General features: G+C 44.7%; 1 protein-coding gene across 4 annotated transcripts in view; it reads left to right on the top strand.

Annotated features, from left to right (window-relative positions):
• The window catches only part of stim2b (stromal interaction molecule 2b), a 59,541-nt gene that overhangs the window by 31,179 nt on the left and 13,362 nt on the right, over positions 1 to 15,000 (top strand). For 3 of the 4 annotated variants that reach the window (XM_076289366.1, XM_076289365.1, XM_076289367.1), the window contains exons 2-3: positions 2,611 to 2,741; positions 14,318 to 14,429. In XM_076289366.1, the coding sequence (XP_076145481.1) occupies positions 2,611 to 2,741; positions 14,318 to 14,429 (243 nt within the window). Of the gene's footprint in view, positions 1 to 2,610; positions 2,742 to 11,482; positions 11,581 to 14,317; positions 14,430 to 15,000 lie in introns of those variants that run through there. The other variant, XM_076289368.1, reaches the window with a different exon arrangement.

Genomic DNA, 15,000 nt, shown 5'->3' with positions numbered 1-15,000 from the left:
GTTAAGTAGCGAGAGTTAACGGGAGCTCTTTAGCGACACCTAACGCTAATCTGTAGCCTCGCCTTAGCTCTGAAGCTCTGATTGGCGCCTATGTTTTTTTTGTCAGGTCGTCGGTCGAGTCCGTCAGTCATTAGCAGCACTAAGGTTAGACCCACAAGAGTTAGAGGATCCGCTGGTCTCTTTAAGATCGCAAGTTTGAGAACTTCAGTTACATTAACGTTAGTACAGCGAAAGAGTGGTGGATAAGATGAAACTGTGTGTCGGCGTTGTTCAGCAGTTGTTGGGTATGTGAGTGGAAAAAATGCTACACATATTCGAAGCCATCACCCAGATGATGTAGGCTACCAATCACTGAAACGAGGGGAAAAAACTTCCCCTGCGCTTCAGCAGCCTTTGGATACACATACAAATAGGGCCAAAACCTATGGCTTAAATTAAATGATTTCGTAATGACAGAAAGTTATGTAAATCGCGTGGTAATTACCTTTATTTTGGTGTAACTTGTAACTTCTCACATGAGGAGCTGGTAGTGTTAAGTGCATAGACAGTAAAATAAAGTGACAACGCTAACCAGGCTAATAAACAAACCATGCTACGGTGAGTTAACGTCAAAGGGCAAAGTCACGTGACTTCTAGTTGTAGGCCTAGTCTGTTTATGAAATGAAAGGAGCAATTTCGTTTTTTAAAAAAAGGCAAAATAGTGTGATATTTTCACAGTTAGTAGGCTAGATTATTACTTTACACACAATAAAAAAAAGTGTAGACCCTTCCATATACAACTAAACACAGATTTTGAAGGTCTTGCTTAAATGGATTTTTAAAAATCATTTCTCTATGTAATTTGCACTTTCAGAAAAAAGAGATGCTGTAGGCCTATTTTCAGTTTTATAGCTGATTGTCTTATTTTGTTTACAAGTTACAGATGGAGTCTGGGTACTTATTGTACTGTTTAGCCTACATCTTACACACTTCAGGCTGTTGCTGATAGCTCAGGGAAGAGACTGTATGACACTAGGTGGTACAGCCTGAGACATGTACAAAAAAAATGCTTTCTGCATTTTTGTTTTGCTTTTCCCTCCACTGTACCGAACTCGTACCGAACCGTGATGTCCGAACCGAGGTATGAACCGAACCGTGACTTCTGTGTACCGTTACACCCCTAACACACACACACACACACACACACACAGAGAGAACAGATCACAGATATGATGTAGACAAGCTCAGAGGCCTACAGTGACAACCACCCTTTCCCTGGAATACTGTATGTGTTTACACACAGCGCTCCACCCTCTATACTAATGCACATGCACATATGCACACACACCTCAGTTTTGAATATTCTCTCCTCATCCCGTCTCATCCTCTGTGTGTGGGTGGGTGGGTGAGTGCGAGCGTATGCTGATTGATGCTGAATTAAGCACTTTGTGTTCAGGCGACCCTGTCAGCTGTGCATGTCAGGACTTGCCAGCAGCCCTCTGTGACTGCTTTGTTTGGGCGGTACATATTTGCCTGTGTGTGTGTGTGTGTGTGTGTCTGGGTTTGAGTGTGTTGATCTATGTCACCTGCTCATGCATGCGAATGTGTGTGTGTAGGCGTTTACTCTGATCCACATTTTAGAGAACCCGAAGAGAGCCTCCTATGCACCATGACAGGACTTTCCTGTTGACCAGCACCCAGCAAACAGGGCTGTGTGGGTGGTGGTGGTGGTGGTGGTGGTGGGGGTGGGGGGAGTGGAGGCTTTTGGCTGGAGGCAAAGCAGGGCCACCCCAGACTCAGTCCCGCTAATGAGCCGCTAATGACTTCTGTCATTCTCTAACAGCAGCCAGTACTACTCCTGAACTCTACTCTGAGCTCTCTCATAGCTCATTCACACAGTGATGAAAACAATGCTTTTATTTAGGTGAAGTGAAGTTAGGTTTTGTTCCCTTTTTGGCCCTTTGTCCATATGATTATGGCTTTTTGGATAAAGACCTCTCTGCTCTGTCATTCATTTCTAATCTGCCACTGTAACATGTGACATGCATTTGGATAAACTCCACCTAAAGTGGCTTCAAGACACATGTGGGTTGTAGCTGACGTTGTTTTCCATGACTCCAACAATATCAAGGTCAAGTTGCTGTGACCTTGGAATGCCCTTGCAGCGTGTGTGGACTGGTGTGGCGCAGGGGTCTTATGGAAGACAGGCCTGCTGTTTGGGGTTGTGATATGATTGCCCTCTTTTTGGCTGCAGTTTTATGTTCTTGTTGAAATTGACTTTGAGTCATTATTGAGAAAGCAGCTTTAACAGGGTTATTGTGTAGCAATAAGTTAGCAAGTAAACAGGTTTCTGTATTGATCTTGCATAAACATGTTAACCCATTCTGTGTCAATTTTACAATTTTGCTTAGACAAATACACACCTCAGTCCTTCAGAGGATATGTCTCTGTTTCCTCCTCATATATGTGATGTTTTCATATTCCTCGTATTGAATGACACACACACAGACACACACACACACACACACACACAAACAGCCACATACGCACGCACACACACACACACACACACACACACACACACACACACTGACCCCTCAGTGCTGACATGCTTCAATATGTGCTCCTCAGATCCCTGCTTGACAGTGATGCCTCCCTGCATGAACGAGGCGGACCGCTTCAGTCTAGATGCCCTGCGGCACATCCACAAGCAGCTGGACGATGACAACGACGGGGGCATAGAGGTCAACGAGAGCGTGGAGGTGAGGAGAGCCTACGTGTGTGTGTGTGTGTGTGTGTGTGTGTGTGTGTGTGTGTGTGTGTGTGTGTGTGTGTGTGTGTGTGTGTGTGTGTGTGTGTGTGTGTGTGTGTGTGTGTGTGTGTGTGTGTGTGTGTGTGTGTGTGTGTGTGTGTGGATGTGGATGTGTGGATGTTTTAGGTGCGTCAACAGAGCTCTTTTATAGCAGTGTACACAACCTACACGCTCCTTCAGTGCGGGGCCGTGTGGGCACAGTAGCTGAGTAGCGCGCTGACGCAGTTGAAAGATGTGAGTTATTGCTGAGGGGTGTGTACTGTGTGTTTTATGCGTATAATGTGTTTAATGTGGATTAACCAACTGTCGTCATGGCAGACTTAGCTACCATTAGTGTGTGTGTGTGTGTGTGGCTGGACATTTAGGCTAACTTACAAGATTGATGATCTTAACCTTTCATTATTATTTTAGTTCTCTTCTAGTTGTGGTGCCAGCAAGCTTTTTCTGTTTAATTTATCATACGTGTGTGTGAGTGAGTGTGAGTGTCTCTCTCTCTCTCTCTCTCTCTCTCTCTCTCTCTCTCTCTGAATTTGTGTCTATGTGTAAGTGTCTATGTCCAGTCTATGGAGGTGTCGGATCTGGACGTTCCCTTTTGGCATGACACTGCAGAGTTGGGGTGGGTGGCAGTGCCCTCTGAGATTTTGCCCTCAGGCTTTATAAGGGCACAGTGAAGGCCAGGGTTCTGTCTGTGGGGGGAGGAAGGGGGATATTGGAGGGGGGGGGGGGGGGGGGGGGTGGAGAGAAGTTGTTCTTGGCGTCTGCTGATGCAGTGAGCATCTTAAGCACCCTGCTGGGACTTGTGGCGTTGGGCTCCATTGCCAAAAGACACACACACACACACACACGCACGCACCCACACAGATCGTTTAGACACACACACATACTCAAACACACACATACTCAAATGCATATAGTTACCTAAATGAACATACAGAAGTGAATAGACACACACACAGACACACACACACACACACACACACACACACACACACACACACACACACGCGCACACGCGCACACAAACATACAGACAAGGGCACATCATACACATTAATAGCTCCACACATAAGCACGTGCATACATACCCACTTTATTCCCTTCTCTCTCTCTCTCACACACACACACACACAGATATTCGTCCTTGAGTCATGCCTCGAGGGATGTGAGGCAAAAGGCCATGCCGCTCATGTGGCCTCCTCTCCTTGGCCATTGCCGACCCCATGGCCATTAGCGAGAGCACTAAGCGTGACACCAGCGCTTCCTCGGCTTCTGGAGAGAAATCATCCTCACCCACCACTTCACACACCTCTCTGTTAATCTGTATGGGGATGTTGGTGTCTTTGTTAATGTCTCTGTCCCTGCGTGTGTGTATATGTGTGTGAAATCTTTTTGCCATTTTCAGTGTGTGTGTGTGTGTGTGTGTGTGTGTGTGTGTGTGTTGTGTTCTCACTGGTTGCTGAGAGCCCAATTAAAGGCTCACATGGGAAGTTTTAGAAGGCAAGCCACTACTTTAGTTGGACCTGAATCAGAAGCAGTCAATCAGACCAATCTGTTGACACTCAAAATATGACCAGACTTTATGTTGGTGTTAGAGTTAGGGTTTAGTTCATGGTAAGTATGGCTTTTCATATCGATTCTAGCAGTACTGGAGCTCAGAAACAGGAGCAGAAAAACCTGATATGATACATGCATGTACAGTAGTAACATGCACACCTGTCATGTCAGTGTGGTTGTTTCATCCAGGTAACTATACAAATGTTAATTTCCTCTTCAGATTTGAATACAGCATCAATACTCTGGTTAACTTTGTGGTGTCATCGTCCACCCTCACCTCATAGCCACAATACAGTTTTATTTCCAAAAGATATAAGCACTTCGGCATGGTGCTGTAACAAACATTTCTTAAGTAAAGAAAATGCCTTTATGTATATCATAAGCATATAGTATTACACTTTGTTGCACAGTACCTCACAGTGTACATACACTGTAACAAGAGCTCTGTAATATGAAGTGTTAATGGATTTTCATAAGTAGGTATTATGCACTGTCCAAGTATACTCTGTGAATATGGAAAATGCCCAACAATAGAACCAGGTGTCCTAAAAGCAACATGGAGCACTTGAGATATTTACAGACTACAGATGCCCTATCTTACTCTAATTGCATGGTAGCATTAGTATATGAGGCCTTAATCCAAGTGCTCTCATCGGCCATTCCCTGCAGGGACATGTAAAGGGCAGTCTGTCCATGAAGCCTGTTAGGGGAGTGCCGTTTGTCCTTGGGGGCCAGTGGTTAGATTCGGCCACAGGACCGGCTTTGAGGGGGAAGACTCAGGGCATATGTGGCTCTGGCCTCCAGTGTTGAAGTGGCAAACAAGCCAGTTGTAGCAGACGCATTTATCCAAAGCGACTACCAAAATGAGGAATCGTATTCAAGTTACATTGCAAAGGAGGAGAGGTCATGGTCGGAGTAGGTCAGAAGGTCTTCAATCATGATACCCAAGCTTCTTTCAACCTTGGTAGGAGCAAGAGTTAACGAGTCAATGTCGATGTTGATGTTGTGGTGTAAAGTTTGTTTAGCTGGGAAGTCCAGCAGTTTGGTCTTAGGGAGGTTTAATTGGAGGTGATGCTCCTCTTCCATGTGGATATGTCAGAGAGACAATCCGAGATCTGCACTGGGACCGTGAGGTCGCCAGGCGGGAACGACAGATAAGAGTTGGCTATCATCTGGTTTACAGTCATATGAAAAGCCATGCGAACGGATAATCAGGCCCAGCGAGGTGGTGTACATGAGAAAAGGGAAGGGGCCCCAGCACCAAGCCAAGACGCATTGAATGCTCAATCAGGGAGTAAGGATTCTAACTAGGGAGCGCACTTTCCCTCTGATGCCCGTGTTTGGGAGTATGGGTAGTAGGATGCGGTGGTTGACAGTGTTGAAAGCAGCTGATGAGTTAAGATGACATGAGCTGTTGCTCTGGCTGCCTTTAAGGCATCTCAGGGTCAGTGGAGTGGCCAGATTGATTAGGATCAAGGAGGTCGTTCCATGAGAGGAATTTTGTGATCTGTTTGGAAAACGCCCTTTCGATAGTCTTAGAGAGGAATGGGAGGAACAAGACTGGCCGATCGTTCTCCACTTTAGTGGGAGCCAGAGAAGGTTTTTCAAGCAGCGGTGTTTTGCCATTTGAATGCAGTAGGAGGTGTACCGGAAGCCAGTGAAGCATTAATCACATGTATGAGTGCTGGCGTGATGGTAGGAGAGAAGGCTTGGAGGAGGCAGGTTGAAATTGAGATCTAGTGGGAATGAGAGAGGATGAAAATTGCCATTTTTCACACTGAAGAAGGGTGTCAGCCCGAAACGTTTGTGAGGCAATTAAAAAGTAAACGAAACTGTTTGGTGCTTGCTTTATTTATTTTTCAAAGTCTTTGATTTATTATCAAGAAAGTTTAAGCACCCAGTTGAAGTACTTTAGGGTGTTGAGCGCGCTTCCTTATTTCTACTTATTTTTCATAGGATGGCTACATGTCATGAGCTAAGTCCCCTCACTCTCAGGGTTGAATGTAGGTAATGATGCCTCATTTACCACAGGAGGAGGACTGAGGAGATGCTGTAGGACTGCTGCATGTTGGGTTTCTTGTTGTTGCCCTTAGCTGGAAGAGACCGAGAGGGACATGTACTACTAGGATGGCTACATGTTGGAGGCTCGGTAGCATCCTTAACTGGGGCAGGCCGATTGTGGCTGCACAACCAGAGAACTGGCAACTGATAGCCACCACTTTGTCGGTGAAAAATGAATCAAAGACGTTAGTAGCTGGAGGAAGAGGGGGAGGGTTGAGTATTGAAGGTAGAATAGTTTCCAGGTGTGAGGGGCACTGATGATCTTCTAGAAAGCCTTAGCTTGTGAGATCAGTAGGTCTTTCAATTTCTGTGCCATTTTCTCTCAGCAGGTCTGAGGTCAGTGCGCATCGTTGTGATGTTACCTCCACAACTGGAGCCATTTTAGGCGGATTATAGAGCAGGGAATGATGTGGACCAGGTCTAATTTTTGTGAATGAGAGAGCGAGAGAGAGAGAGATGAAGTGTGTGTGTTTGTGCTTGTTTGTTATGGTGTATATATTAGTATGTGAAGCTTTGTTTTGTTGTCTTAGAGGTATTTTTGGACATCTCAAAACCTGTTTGTTTGAGTGTTTGTTTGTGTGTGTCTCTTGTCTATGATGGTATTTATATTAGTGAGTGCTTGTTTGTTCTTGTTAGTAGTTTGTAGTTCTGTGTGTGTTCTAGAGTGAGGACTTCAGTGCTTTGGTCTGTGTGTGCTCTTGGTATGTTCCCTGTGTGTTTCTAGAGTGAGGACTTCAGTGCTTTGGTCTGTGTGTGCTCCTGGTATGTTCTGTGTTCTGCTCCTTCCACTGTGTGATGGTGTACATTTCTGTTTGCATGTTGGTGTTTGAGGTATGGGTCATTATTTAATTGCCCCACCTCATAGGCTATTTCATGTGTCCATCATTCAAGAGGGTGACCATGACTACCCAGCGTGTGTGTGTGTGTGTGTGTAGTTGGGGATCTATTGTAGGGGTCATTGCGGGCATATTGTCAGCCTTCTCTTTCTCTTGCCCACCCACCACATGGTGAAAGACGCTTGGGCGTTGATTGGGGTGAGAAGGGTCTCATCCTGTCCGAAAAATGACACCCCTTCTTCACTTCAGCCCCCCCCCCCCCACTGTGGCCCACGGTTGTGCCACTCCCCCCCACCACTCTGGAATCTGCCCCCAGCCCAAACCTGATACACTTTCCGGGGGTACCCGAAACTCCTTGTGCTCATATTTGTAACTGTATATTTGTTAGCATTTTAGATATTAATGTGTTATTTCATTCCACACATTGTAAACATGGGGGTCGTAAGATGTGATGGATGGGGTTTGGGTCATCGTACGCTGCGGGCTGGACTGAAAATATGTTGCAGTTTGTTTTCTAGTCTGTATATATAGTTATGCCCCTTTCCACTCGTGCACAAATAAGGTTCTATTTCACTGGAGCTATGCTTGTTTCCTTTGTTAATAAACATGAATGGTATTCTTTGCCTATTTATTTTTCTTTGAAATGGTTGCATTGCAAATATGCTATGGTTTATTATTTTTCCTTGGGTTAAAGTTTAGTGTGTGGACGAACAGTAGTGTATTGACACATCCTTTCACTTTGTTTTCTTTTTAAGTTACCAGTTACATTTTTGTGGTTGTATTATTGACTTGTGTGTACATTCCTTTTGGTCCTGAATTATTTTGTTAAATATTCGCACCTATTCGCATTCATAACAAATTTTAGACCATGGAATGATCTAGAAGCCAACCCAATGGGTCACACTCACGTTGATACGTGCACAAACATACACAATCACACACATTAACAACTTGGGGAACATGGTGAAAGTGACCATGACAGAGGAAGCTTGAACAGGAACACACACACACACACACACACACACACACACACACACACACACACACACACACACACACCTTTTCAGTTTTTAATGACACTTCCCTCTCAAAACATACAGAGCCTCAGGTTCCATCCGCTGCAGGACACTTTGCATACTTTTGAGCTGTGACATGTGTATAGTCACAGTCATTTTCATTTGTGAGGTGGCTATAAGCTGTGTCTGTGCCATTTAACAATATCATATCATATGAAATGTAGAGTTACCTTAAATTAGAATGTTATTTGTTTATTATTATTTTAAGAGACCCTCCTGTAGAATGGACTATTAGAATTGAGGGCAAAGCATTTCCACAATTTATAGATTGCATACCTTATAGATTCCTTATTACCAGTCTATACTTGAGTTAAGTATCCCATGGAAGCCTTATTAAGACTGGCTGACATCACAGTGAGCAGGTTGCCAGGTCCATTTCTAGCTGTTGTGATGGGCAGTGAGTGCGTTTCCAGGGGGACAGTAGCCAGGGGATGGGCCACTCTTCCCCTTGGATGCTCCTTGGGCGGCTCCTGTGAGGTGTCTCTTTGCAGAGTCCTGTTACATCTCTGACAGATCCTCTACAGAGCTGTGTGTGTGTGTGTGTGTGTGTATGTGTGTGTGTGTGTGTGTGTGTGTGTGTGTGTGTGTGTGTGTGTGTGGGTGTGTGTGTGTGTGTGTGTGTGTGTGGATTGGCCTGGATCTTAGTGTGAGTGTTTGTGGGTGATTCATTGAAGTCACATTGCTTGAGAGTGTATGTTCTGATGAGTGTGTTTTGTGACGAGTGTGTTTTGTGACTGAAAGGGCTGTAGTTTATTTAAGCAATATGGCAGGAGTGGGAGTGGGGTTGGTAAGGATATACCCACGGCTGTGGTTCGACCGTAGGCACAAGGCCAGAGGTCAAGTGTTGCAGGTAACGACAGCTGTGCATATATTCGTTGCCAACTCCACCCTCACTTAAAGAGCTGTAAACCAACAATGAAACAAGTAGCTGTATGGTCAACATCAAGTGTTGGATCTCTACAAGGCTGTTTTCCCAGCACGGACTGGCATATATTCCAGTCAGGACATTGACTCTGCCACTGTTATAACAGACTATATTCACTTTTGCATTGATCATGTAGTCACTAAAAAGGAAAGTTTTATCTACCCAAATAACAAACCCTAAAGATCTTAAAGACTGCATTAACAGAAAGAAAATTGCTTTTAAAAGTCAGAACAAGGTTGCACTCAAACTGGCACAGAAAGAACTTAACCAGCAGTTGTGCATGAACTTTTAGTGGATAGTTTCAATAGCTCAAATATTAAGTGTGACTCCATGAAGGCTATTACTAATTTGAACCCACCCAAGAAAGATTTAATAACATCAGATGATGCAAAAATGGCTAATGACTTAAATATTTTCTAGAAGAGATTTGAGACAGTAGGCAGTAAGGAGTTGGACTGCTTACCACACACCGACTGCATTGCGGGCGGACTGCTGATCAAGCCAAAACACCTAAACAGGTATCTGTAAAAAAGACTACAGGGCCAGACGGGATATCTCCCTTCATACTAAAAACCTTTGCAGAGGAGCTTACCCCGGCCTGGTGTCCCGTCTTTCAGCAGTCTCTTGACACCCACACGGTCCCTCTCTTATGGAAACGCTCTACGATTATTCCAGTGCCCAAGAAACCACAACCCATAGAAAACAATGACTTCAGGCCCGTGGCATTAACATCAGTAGTAATGAAATGTTTACAAAAATATGTAGTAGGTAAGTTGAAGGCAGACGTAAACAGTAAATTAGCCCCACTTCAGTTTGCCTACAAACAAGCGCGGAGCACTGAAGACGCCATTACCTCCATCATGTGTTTAGTTTTAAAACATTTTGAGATAACACATCTTATGCCCGTTTAATTATTATTAATTTTAGCTCCGCGTTTAACGCCTCAGCCAGCAACAGTGTAAAGACATCAAAGAGCCAAGGTCAGTGAGACAGGCTATATGTGCTTGTGTACGCTATCATTTGTACAGCATACTTGCTTGTCTATACGTTCCATGCTAAATTGAGCATTTCCCCTACTCCATTATCTCACTCAATAACTGTCAAATGTGATGCTCTCTCGTTTTGAATTAATGGAACATTCACATCAGATTTATTACTACAGTAGTAAAGAGTCCTGGGATATTGCCGCTCTGGAATGCCTCTCTTTCAATTAGAGATTAATAAATAGTTTGACCGGACCTAACTGTTGTATAATCTTTTGCAGCTAACATTGAGAGAGAGAGAGAGAGAGAGAGAGAGAGAGAGAGAGATACACACACACACACACACACACGTGCGCTCTCTCTGCATGCGTGTGTGTGTGCATGCGGGAGAGAGAGAGCTAATGGGAGAAGGAGAGAGGGGAAGAGGGAGAAGGAGAGAGGGGAAGAGGGAGAAGGAGAGGGGTGCTGAAGGCCAGACATTTTGTCTTCCTCTTAGGGAGGGCAGATCAGGCAGGGGTGAAGGTGTCCTCTTTCAGGCCACAGCAGATTCCTCTCTCTCTCTCTCTCTTTCTCTCTCTCTCCCACTTTCTCTCTCTTGTTCTATCTCTCTCTCTCTCTTGCTCTATCTCTCGCTCTCTCTCTTGCTCTTTCTCTCTCTCTCTCTCTTGCTCTCTCTCTCTCTCTCTCACTCTCACACTCTCTCTGTGTGCCTGGCCGCATGTGTTGCTAAGTAAACTCTCAGGCCTTTGAAGATGTCTCAGACACTCATTAGTGGAACATGGGCGTGTAAGCAGTTCACCACACTCTCATGCGCCTCCTAACACACACACACACACACACACACACACACACACACACACACACACACACACACACTCTCTCTCTCTCTTCGCCAGTATTGATACGTCTATCAGCCCGGAAAAATAAGAAGATTTAAAAATAAGACCGAAGGTGTAAGACGTGCGTACAGTAAGTGTCCTCATGGTGGGGAGAAAGTGGACTTTCCGACCATTCGTCTTACGTCTCACACAGCGGACGCCTAAAGAGGGCACCTAAAGGTGCTCAACAAATTGGCCTCTTAAAATGGGTGATAATCTGGGTGTCAGGTTGCAAAGACTGGACACAGGTTGTGAAGACCTTTCTCCAGCCCCTTCTCTCTGTTGCTCCTTAATTCCTCCCTCTCTCTTTCTCTCCCTCTCTCTCTCTCTCTCTCTCTCTCTTTCCCTCCGTCTCTCTCTCTCTCTCTTAGCAGACATAGTAAGCAGCATGATTAGCACAGGATGCAAAGTGACAGGTGGGACATACTGATCAGAGGAGGTAGAGGACAGGACACTGAGGACGGAGGGAGATGGAGGTGAATGCTGCTTTAAGTCTCAGGGGGAAACATGTTCTCCTTGAAAAAGACTATTAACTCTACTAACTACTAAGACCCAACTTAACACTGGGTTGTGACACACACATACAGTACTTACATACATACACACACACACACACACACACATACATACAAAGATGCACTTTTCTGCTCTAAGATTTTACTCTCTCCCAGGTTTGGTATGACTGTCCCCAAGAGTCTCCAAAACTGGACGCACTCTTGCCTTTGTTTCCCATGACCCTTGCACTTCCTCTTGCAGTCCCTGGTAGTTCTCCTGTGGTCATCCGAGATCTCTGACAGACTTCCAGCAGAGCAAACGTGTATTACAACAAACTCTAGATAGATTATACAAGTAGATCATAGAATAGATTGTGTTTGAAATGGAATTGAATACTTCAGACATGTATCGCTGCACTCTCTCAGACTGATCTGGCTTTACAGGGCTTAAATAGCAACTTTTATCATAAGCTGTGTGTATCAGTGAGCACGATTCATAGTTTTGATGGAACCATTTCTTTTGGACAAGCTAAGTTTCCTAGATCAGATGGTAATGTACACAGACACGTTTGGCCAGCCAGAGATTCTGGTGCTACAGCATGTTCTCAAGTGGAGATATTCAGGGTGATTTTCCATCATTGGAGATATTCAGGGTGTTTTTCCATCATTGTCCTCAGTTTTGGCGAAAACAGAGTTGGGCAGCTAAACTCAAACAGCTTAGATTTGTCAATGATTCAGGATAAGTACTTTGACATTTTAATATACACACCTTTCATGGAGGCTTCAGATGACACATCTGTTAAAAGTCATAAACAAGAAAATTAGCCAAAGCCAATTTAAGACCACCACGGCCTGCTTTCGGCTTCATCTGTCATCCCACTACAGAACACACAATATACATCAGAATGCTAGTGACTGCATGCTGCTATTCTAATCTTTTAACATCATCTCAGCGTTCCTACAGTCCCTATAGTAAACATATGATTTATTCCTGGTCAGCTGATGTGTACAGTGAAAGAGCTCCTAGACGAGCACACAAGACGCATGTAAATCGATATCAGACAGTGCATCTCATTACCATTGAATTATGGAGGAAGAACAGAGGGAACACTGTCATTTGGAATGTGACATTTTTTGGCATGGAGAAATGTGTAAATGAAATGAATAATATGAACTGAAGTAGAATGAATGAATGATTGAATGAATGAATGAATGAATGAATGAATGAATGAATAGATGAATGGGTGTGTGAACAGAGATGGTGAGGGGACATGTGAAGGTTAGCGTGGAGGCCGGTTAGCACCAGACAGGAGGGCAGAGAGATGGGTCAGTGGCTGGCAGGGTTATTCTCAGTGTCGGTCAGGGAGAGCGTTGAGTTCGGGCAAGAATTTGCAGAGCAGCTGGAATGTGTGCAGAACAAGTGTCCCATTGTTTAGTGGAGCTGTCTCTTGTCTTAGCATTTGAATGTCTTTGTGTGTGTGATTGTGTGTGATTGTGTGTGTGTGTGTGTATTGTGTGTGTGTGTGTGTGCGTGCTTTGGTGCTTGTTGAGTTGCTCTGACTCCTGATCATGTGAAAGAAACTGAATTCCAGAGTTCTGGTAGTTGTGCCTTCTCTGTTCGGAGCTAACCTCAGGCAGAGGCACTGTAAAGAACCTTTGTGTGTGTCTGTGTGTGTGTGTGTGTGTGTCTGTCATTTTGTGTGTGCGTGTGTGTGCGTGTGCGTGTGCGTGTGCGTGTGCGTGTGCGTGTGCGTGTGTGTGTGTGTGTTCTGATTATGTACTCAAAAAGATGCTAGGTCATCATGAGGTTCTAAAGGCTTAGTTTGGATCTACTGGGACATAATGCTCATGCATGGTTTAGATGATAGCAGAATAAATAGCTTTAGAAGGATGGAGGGATAGGGATAAGGCTGAGAAGAGAAGGATGGAGGGATAAGGAATAAGGCTGAGAAGAGAAGGAGTGAAGAAGGGAGGAAGCTGCTTCTCCAACTGTTGAGGAACTGGTTCTCATTTGAGTCCAAAAAAGGACAAAGGCAGATCATATTTGTTCTCTGCCTCCCTCTCTCTCTCTCTCTCTCTCTCTCTCTCTCTCTCTCTCTCTCTCTCTCTCTGTGTGTGTGTCTACTGATATCTCTGCCTGCATCAGTAGCTCTGCTGTGGTTTGCTCCCCTCCAGTTAGCTGGCAGTGGCCCCCATGGGCTCTGTGCACAGGTGTCTTCAGTCCAACCATGCAGAGCTCCTGCTACCCTACGGCGTTTACAACTCATAAATACAGTAGAAACCCCTTTACTACACTGCAAAAGACTTCCTCTCTCTCTCTCTCTTTCTCTCTCTTTCTCTCCCTCACTCACTCTCCCTCTCTCTCTCATACGCACACACACAGACACACTCAGACTCACACATGCTGTCATAGCATAGCCTTTCATATGCAGATTTCTGGTAGAGGGAAGGCCAAAGAAAAAAAGACAAAAGGAAGGAGCTTTTTGTGACAGAATCTGTCAATGTCCACACACACACACACACACACACACACACACACACACACAAACTCACTAAAGAGATTAATTCCCAAAAAGCCACTCAAGTATTTCCCATGTGAGCCAGTGTTTGACAGTCTCTCAGCCTCTTCAAACCTTCTCTCTTTTACTTGTGTACACATCTCAGAGTCTTCTGGATTTGTTTACTTATTGACAGATTTGTTTGTTTGCTTATTTTGCAGTTCATCATAGAGGACATGAAACAGCAGCAGACGAACAAGCACAGCAACCTGCACCGCGAGGACCAGCACATCACCGTGGAGGAGTTGTGGAAAGGCTGGAAGTCGTCTGAGGGTGAGGGAGAGAGAAAGAGAGAGAGAGAGAGAGACGGAGAGAGAGAGAGAATGCATCTGCACGTGTGAGAGAAAATAAGTGGGGATGAGAAAGAGAGAGAGAGAGAAAACCTCAGGAGTGTTTTTTTTGCTTTGTCGTTTCCTCGCCGTAGTGGCTAAATGGTTTTGACGCATTTAGGTGAGCAGCATCAAAAATGATGAAATGAGGTTTGTGTGCACATTTGCGTTTGAGGGAGTTTAAAGAAGTTATTTCAAGTTGTGGAGGGAGAGGACTGCAGCTGGGATGAAAGTAGGGAAGGTGTCAGTGTTTTAGAGCTGCACACACACACACATACACACATAGACAGTCTTATTTTCTTGGAGAGTGTCGATGTGACTTGGAAATCTGGGAGGAGTTTTTGATGTTTTGGTTTTAGTCTTGTGTGTGTATATATAAGTATAAGTATATATACTCTTTTGATCCCATGAGGGAAATTTGGTCTCTGCATTTATCCCAATCCGTGAATTAGTGAAACACACACAGCACACAGTGTACACACAGTGAGGTGAAGCACACACTAATTCCGGCGCAG

This window comes from Alosa pseudoharengus, unplaced genomic scaffold, assembly GCF_046254945.1.
Source record: "Alosa pseudoharengus isolate Yale_2024_CS ecotype anadromous, Long Island Sound unplaced genomic scaffold, YU_APseudo_1.1 YU_APseudo_1.1_scf_17, whole genome shotgun sequence".
Taxonomy (NCBI): Eukaryota; Metazoa; Chordata; class Actinopteri; order Clupeiformes; family Clupeidae; genus Alosa; species Alosa pseudoharengus.
This window is presented reverse-complemented; position numbering and strand designations above follow the sequence as displayed.